Source organism: Pygocentrus nattereri, chromosome 11, assembly GCF_015220715.1.
Source record: "Pygocentrus nattereri isolate fPygNat1 chromosome 11, fPygNat1.pri, whole genome shotgun sequence".
NCBI classification, from domain to species: Eukaryota; Metazoa; Chordata; class Actinopteri; order Characiformes; family Serrasalmidae; genus Pygocentrus; species Pygocentrus nattereri.
The window spans coordinates 6,929,728-6,937,077 of NC_051221.1; the positions used below are offsets into that span (position 1 = coordinate 6,929,728).

Below are 7,350 nucleotides of genomic sequence, written 5' to 3' on the forward strand. Positions count from 1 at the left end.
CCTGAAACGTATTTAACTAATTGTGGGGAAAATACAAACAAATGTTCAATAAATGTAAAGCTTTATTACTGTGTTATAAAGGTGTATAGGGGTTTCTTCCCCCAGGCCATCAGGCTGCTGAACAGCCAGTAGTGCTGGTGTATTGGTCTATAGGCCTGACACTGCATCTCTTGAGTCATCATCTCCATGGACAATCACCACCTCATCCACACCAACAGACTCACTCTGATCTTACTGCACCTTCGATCTAGCAAATCTGTACTTTCACATATAGATTGACATCTTCTATCCATATCCTGAACGTTCTGGATGATGTCAGACCAGTATCCTATCCCCTGAGTACCTGCATCTCATGTATTATGTCCCTCAGACTAACGGCACATATGGAATGTGGACAGCAGCACATTTCATAGTTTTATTCCATAACTTATTACTGTACAACTGTACATTGGAATAGTGCGGTACTAGTGTATATTGTGTTTAAGTGTATATTCAGAAAACAGTGAAATCCAACCAACTTCTAAGACTGAACGTTGGAGGTGTGGACAAATATCCCTACAGATTTCTTTTAAAAACCGAATGCAAATCATCTGAAAACAACAGGAGATTATAAAGGCAAAGCATGAACTCCTTTAGCAGCAGAGAAAACATTCATTTCTTTAGTTGCCAAGGCTTCTCTTTAATTTTCTGTTAAATACATTTTCTGCTTTTTAATGATGCTGAAAGATGACTTGTGTTAAGTGGCCGTTTGACTGGAAATGAAAGTGTTTCTCAGACTTTTTCACAGTACTGTATTTATGGAGAGGTGGGGCTGGGGGTGACGGGGATGGTGGTGTGATCTGGTGTGATCCGGTGTGATCTCAGCTGAAGCAGCAGTGGAGCTGAGAGCTTCCTGCCTGAGACTGCTCAGCTGTGAGTCACTCTGTCTGCTCAAACTACAGGACTGCAGTCACGTTTACCACACCTGCCCGCTGCTCTAGGTGTGTGTGTTCCTTGTGAGGACCCCAGGATAAAAATCATGAAGATTGTAACCTACACCTGATTAAAAACGTTTGGCTTGCGCCTTTTATGTAGCTGCATTTGTCAACTACTCTGTCGTCATTTCGTGCTTCATTGTGGTTATTTTATTAGGCACCCCAAAGATTTGCTCTTGGTTCCTGAAGTCGATGTTCAGGCTGGGTCAGGAAGAGCTCACCAGCACTTAGCGTCTTACGTACCAACTACAATGGAAACAGCCTAAAGCACAAAGGCAGGAATAGAAACTAACATGGCTTACTTTCATATTTACAGCCACTATTTATTAGAAACATGTTAGCTTTAGAGTCTGAAGGGGAACTATAGTCTTAAAAAAGAGGTTCAAGGCTTTTTTAGTAAAGAAAATAGTTCTATACAGAACCCTGAGTTCTATCTAGAATCGTTTGTATGCTTAAATGGTTCTTTGCATGGAGAAATGGTTCTTCAGATTGATGGAGAATTTGTTATATGGTCCACAGACACACACACACACACACACACACACACACACACACACACATATATATAATATATGTATATATAATATATGTATATATATATAAATATATACACATATAAAAGCAGTAGAACATGAGAGGTTGTGTGCTCTATGCCTGTACTAAAGAACGAAATAACATCACAGCTGTGATTTGATCTGTAAATCATCACAGCCGTGATGTTATAGTGATAACACCCAACCTCCAGTGTTCTATTGCTTTAATACAACAGTTAAATAAATAAAGTAAGAAATTAATAAACTGGGCTGGGAACGCAGCGTTTAATATATTTTAATGTTCGCGAGTCCCAAACTGTCGTCACCACCGGGCAGCTTTTTATTCTTTATTGGGGCAGGTTTATGGTCCAGTCCGATGTGGTCAGACTCTGAAGATCAGACCACACGTTTGGCGATTGGTATTGGGTTCATGTCTGGCTGATTCCAGGTTGTTTAGATGTTCTTCTGTCACAACTGCTGAGTTTAGGAATTTAGTGTAGTCTCATCTTCAGTCTGACTAAATCAGCTGTCGGTCAAATGTGACCTTAAATGTGTCCATTTTCTGCTTGTGGCAAAGTAAGAAGTAAAAACATTCAAATGGCTTGAACGTCTACCACAGCTGTCAAAGTCATTGTGTAGCAACAGCGTCTCACTGGAGTGATAGAGTTTGTGAAAAACCCGTGATGTTATGGCGAAATAACAGCGCGGCTAGAAGGCCTCTCAACCGTGGCCAGAACTAACTGGTGTGTGTGTGTAGGTATATATATCGCCGTTGTCGGAAGAAAACCTCATATCTCCGTTTTTGACGTTTTTCAGTTTTTGCCATAATGTGAAAATGCCTGTTACTCTTTACATTGTTTGTAAATTTCATGATGAATGGACCAAAAGAAATGACCCAACATGACTTGGAAAGATGCCTGGTTCCACTGACTTACATTAAAAGTAAAGCAGGTTTTTTCCTTCTCCTGTAAAGTTACCATTTTGCAGATACAAAGTTATTTGCTCGTCTGGCTTCAGACGCATATGAACTTGAGTGACATCCCATTCTTAATCCATAGGGTTTAATATGAAGTTGACCCACTCTTTGCAGCTATAACAGCTTCAGCTCTTCTGGGAAGGCTTTCCACAAGGTTCAGGAGTGTGTTTATAGGAATTTTTGACCGTTCTTCCAGAAGGGCATTTGTGAGGTCAGACACTGATGTTGGACGAGAAGGTCTGGCTCACAGTCTCCGCTCTAATTCATCCCAAAGGTGTTCTATGGGGTTGAGGTCAGGACTCTGTGCAGGCCAGGCAAGTTCATTCACACCAAACTCGCTCATCCATGTCTTTATGGACCTGCTTTGTGCACTGGTGCGCAGTCATGTTGGAACAGGAAGGGGCCGTCCCCAAACTGTTCCCACAAAGTTGGGAGCATGAAATTGTCCAAAATCTCTTGGTGCTGAAGCTTTAAGAGTTCCTTTCACTGGAACTAAGGGGCCGAGACCAAATCCTGAAAACAAACCCACGCCATGATCCCCCCTCCACCAAACTTTACACTCGGCACAACGCAGTCAGACAAGTACCGTCTCCTGGCAACCACCAAACCCAGACTTGTCCATCGGATTGTCAGATGGAGATGCGTGATTGGTCACTCCAGAGAACACGTCTCCACTGCTCTAGAGTCCAGTGGCGGCGCTTTACTCCACTGCATTTGTTGCTTTGCAGTGCGCCTGGCGATGTAAGGCTTGGATGCAGCTGCTCGGCGATGGAAACCCATTCCATGAAGCTCTCTACGCTGTTCTTGAGCTGATCTGAAGGCCACATGAAGTTTGGAGGTCTGTAGTGATTGACTCTGCAGAAAGTTGGTGACCTCTGCGCACTATGCCCCTCAGCATCCGCTGACCGCTCTGTCATTTTACGTGGCCGACCACTTCGTGGCTGAGCTGCTGTCGTTCCCAATCGCCTCCACTTTGTTATAATCCCACTGACAGTGGACTGTGGAATATTTAGTAGTGAGGAAATTTCACGACTGGACTTACTGCACAGGTGGCGTCCGATCACGGTACCACGCTGGAATTCACTGAGCTCCTGAGAGCGACCCATTCTTTCACTAATGTCTGTAGAAGCAGTCTGCAGGCCTAGGGGCTCGGCTTTATACACCTGTGGCCATGGAAGTGACTGGAACACCTGAATTCAATGATTTGGATGGGTGAGTGAAGACTTCTGGAAATATGGCGTATATATATATATATATATATATATATATATATATCAATCACAAAAATGGTTCTGCAATTGATATAACGTCAAGCACATTCGCCATCAATCTGAAGAACCATTCTACCACGCAAAGAAGCATTTAAGCATGAAATAGTTCTATGCCTCTACTAAAGAACCCTTGAAGAACCATCTTTTCAAAGCATGTAAAGGACATCAAAGAATATGGTCCTTTCTTTTGAGGGTGTTATTGTTATTTTTATTATGGTTGTTAATATGAATGTATTTGCCAGCTTTCAAAACGTCATAAACCGGTCTGTTTGGGCTTCATCGTGACAGAGCCGCTGTGCTGCAGCTACTAACCGCCCAACTCTCTTCTTAGCTTATTTAGCAGAAAATCTAATGAAAGCAAATGACTGGGAGGCGAGTATTGCTCCCAAACCAGGGACCTGCCCCTCTAATGAACTCAAGGTATCAGACAGGTTGCATGTGACAGGCTGATCCAACCTCATACGGGTATTGCGCAAACAGCAGCAGCTGACGCAACGTTTGGGGACGTTTGCACTGGGCTATATAAGAGCGGGGCGCGAGGCGAGGCGGCGGAGACCGAGGCTCGGCTTCTAGAACTCACATGGAACAAACACGGAGCGGATCAAAGGAGGAGATTTCGGAGCGTCGCGGGGAAACAGCGCTAAGATGGTCTATAGCCAGGCTCTGGTGTTCGGATACGGCATGTCGGCCGGTGCCGAGGAGGAGGATAAGCTGACCGAAATGCTGAAGAGGTTCTTCGGGCTGGAGAGAGGAGAGAACCTCAGGGGCCGCTCTGCTCTCAGGAAAGCGGCCAGCTTCTCCAGTAAGTAGTACCTGCCGTCTTCATCACACGGTGCTTTCGGTTCAGCTAACCCAGCGTTATGTTCTCAACGACGCCGAAGTCGCCAGGTTCTAGTTTCGAATTTACCCGGTCCACCTTAAATGGCACAGCTGTTATTATAACGCCTCAGGCGCCAGAACAGAACTGCCGAGCCATTTAAGGTGGACCGGGAACATTCGAACACGAAGATGAGTTCAGCCTCGTGTTTTAATAATTCACATAATAACCGTGGGGTATTTAAATGAGTGGGGGATGACGTGATCCATGGTGTGGACCCCCGCTTCCCTGCCTGGACGGCCTATTCCCTTCTGATGGCCTATTGTTCTCCAGTGAAAGGAACCCAAAGGGTCTCTCTCTGGTGGAGCCCAAGTGGCTAAGCCCTGAACACTTGGGCTCATTGAACCATCCATCCACACATAGCCTCACAGTCTGGGCTCCATCTCGTTAATCATCATCTGCGTGTGTTTCCCCTGAAATATATTGCTATTAGAAGCTGTGCTGTTCTCATAAAGTCATAATCGTAACCTTTATTTATGTAGCACCTTTCATACATTCAAAACGAAGCTCAGAGTGCTTCACAGGTCAAAGTAAAAACAGACGAAGAAGGAAAGAAAAGGTTTTTACTAAAAGTAATATAAACAAGGACACAAACAAACAAAGGCAATGGCAGTAAAGGAGATATTAATAATGAATAAGAACAAGAAAAGAAGAAAAGTAAAAGTTCCCCAAAAAAGTTAAAAATGGCCAAGTGTGACGTGTACGGACACCCACGGGTGGCTCAATCAGCTGACGGGGACGTGACCTGCTTGGCTCACAGTTTTGCTGTCTAGCTGACAGTGCAGCCTTGGTTTCGTCTGAAGTCCCTCCTTTCTGTTTTACTGCCATCCTATGAATATATTACCTTACTTCACGTTATAATATGATCATATCACTTGTATAACAATTGTACGATTGCTATAACCGTGTTGTTGGACTACTCTTATTGATCCTTTCCTTATGAGAAGCTCAGCTTTTATAATTATGTTCTTGTCCTTCCAGGTCTTGCGTCCGAGTGCAGCTGGGAGGAAGATGAGGACGACACGGCCAGTATTAAACATGACTTGACCCGCCGGATCGAGCGGTGCCTTGTTTCGGCGAAGGCTGCCAGGCTGCGTTGCCGGGAGCTGCTCCTCCCGGCCGGGATGATCGCCCGGGTGGCCGGTGACCTGCTCCAGGCCTCTGGAGACGAGCCGTGCGGCCTACGCGGCGCCGTCATCCACCTCTTGGTGGAAAACAAGAGTGGCGCGCAGATGCTGGGCACCGTGACGGCCGAGCAGAGCCTCACTCCGACCTTCGAGATGTCCGTGGTGTTCAAGGAGGATTCCGACGGCTGGCCGCCTCTGAGGCACCTGCTGGGGACCGAAGGAGCCGTGCGGCTGCGAGCAGAGTACCGGCTGGTCAAGAGGAAACTTTACTCCTCAGCCAGCCCTACTGTGACTGAATTCTGCTGAAGTTCAGTCTGTTCACCGCTGCTTGGGGTCAGTGGCTCGCAGCACTGGCCCTGGACAGTTTGGTGGTTTCCCTGCGGTAAATGATCTACATGGTTAGCTCACCAACAAGAGCTTGACCAAGGTTGGGAACCACTTCATATAAAAGAGAAATAGGAGTTAAACCAATTGATTTGCATCAGTTGTTCGAGGGAGCAGAGCGAGTTACAGGGCAACTTGCACATTTGCTGATGGGTTAAGTCTTATTAACTGAGTCTTATTGCTGATGCTGGTGAACATTCCTGGATGTACATTACCTAGGCTTACACTACTGTTAGGGTTCCTATGTTACCCCTATTCTGCGTGTTGTTTGTTACCGTTCCTTGCTCTAACACAAGTGACTCCACTGATCAGCTCATTAGCAAGCTTGTCTCGGGTTTATGTGGGTGTGTTGGAGCAGGAAAGTAGGATTTGTATTAGTTCTATAATGTTACAAGCCATTTTGCACGCTGCTTTTGGTCGAGTTTAATGTCTGTCTTTCTACTGCTGATGGAGAATGTTAATGAATACTTCACGTAGGCCTTCACTACTACTGTCCTACACGCCTCGAGTTTACAGGTTGTGGATGAAAGGATGTTCTGTCTGCTCATATTTGGCACTCAGGTTGTGTTTATGGATGTGTGACCATTTTTGCTGAGCTGTTTTGCACTGCAGTATTCCTGTTTAAGGACACTGAAAAAGACACTGGTTTACATGCACAGCGTATCTTGGTGTACGTATTTAATTTGCAATAATTTGTGTAATCTTTCTGGAAATGTTTACAAAGCTGTTGAGGGGACAAGCTGGCTTCGTCTCCAAGTACCAACGTTTTGTATTTGTCAGTGTTTCCCTGATACGTCTTAATGAAAACATTAAAACCTTTCGCACAGCATTCAGACTTCTGTGGGTCTTTTTTTAAACCATTTCACATCTGCAGGGTTTAATAATGCATCATTCTCCATTTGGAGGGGAAACCGTGTCGCAAAGGTTGCAGGGCTTAAAAAGATGCTTGAAATATTAGGCACGGCTCCAAAAGTCAGTATGTACATTTACACAGTTGACCTAAAATGAAAGAATACCTTTCCCTTATGATTTCTCAGATTAATTCTGTTTTCTCCGATGATTCAGTTGCTCTGCATATGAAAAACAGCTAGTCGCAACCAGTTTAACATGAGAAACCATTTTTAAATATAAAACAATATTTTTAAGGAGGTTTTTCAGAATTTGTGTAAAACAGATGAATTTGTACTTTTCATATCATTAACATGTAT

At 44.5% G+C, this 7,350-nt stretch overlaps 1 protein-coding gene across 1 annotated transcript; it reads left to right on the forward strand.

Moving 5' to 3' along the window:
- The first annotated feature begins 4,259 nt into the window (after nucleotides 1-4,259).
- Nucleotides 4,260-6,971, forward strand: si:ch211-39i2.2 (uncharacterized protein LOC449866 homolog). The gene is made up of 2 exons (XM_017713568.2): nucleotides 4,260-4,556; nucleotides 5,613-6,971. The coding sequence occupies exons 1-2, from the start codon at nucleotides 4,400-4,402 to the stop codon at nucleotides 6,062-6,064; spliced, it is 609 nt and encodes a 202-aa protein (XP_017569057.1). The 5' UTR covers nucleotides 4,260-4,399; the 3' UTR covers nucleotides 6,065-6,971.
- The last annotated feature ends 379 nt before the right edge of the window (nucleotides 6,972-7,350 follow it).

Bases quoted from the DNA above. Each gene is read 5' to 3' on its own strand.
- si:ch211-39i2.2 (XM_017713568.2), top strand. From the start codon at position 4,400: ATGGTCTATAGCCAGGCTCTGGTGTTCGGATACGGCATGTCGGCCGGT. The intron at 4,557-5,612 runs GTAAGTAGTACC...TTGTCCTTCCAG, and splicing joins GAAAGCGGCCAGCTTCTCCA to GTCTTGCGTCCGAGTGCAGC.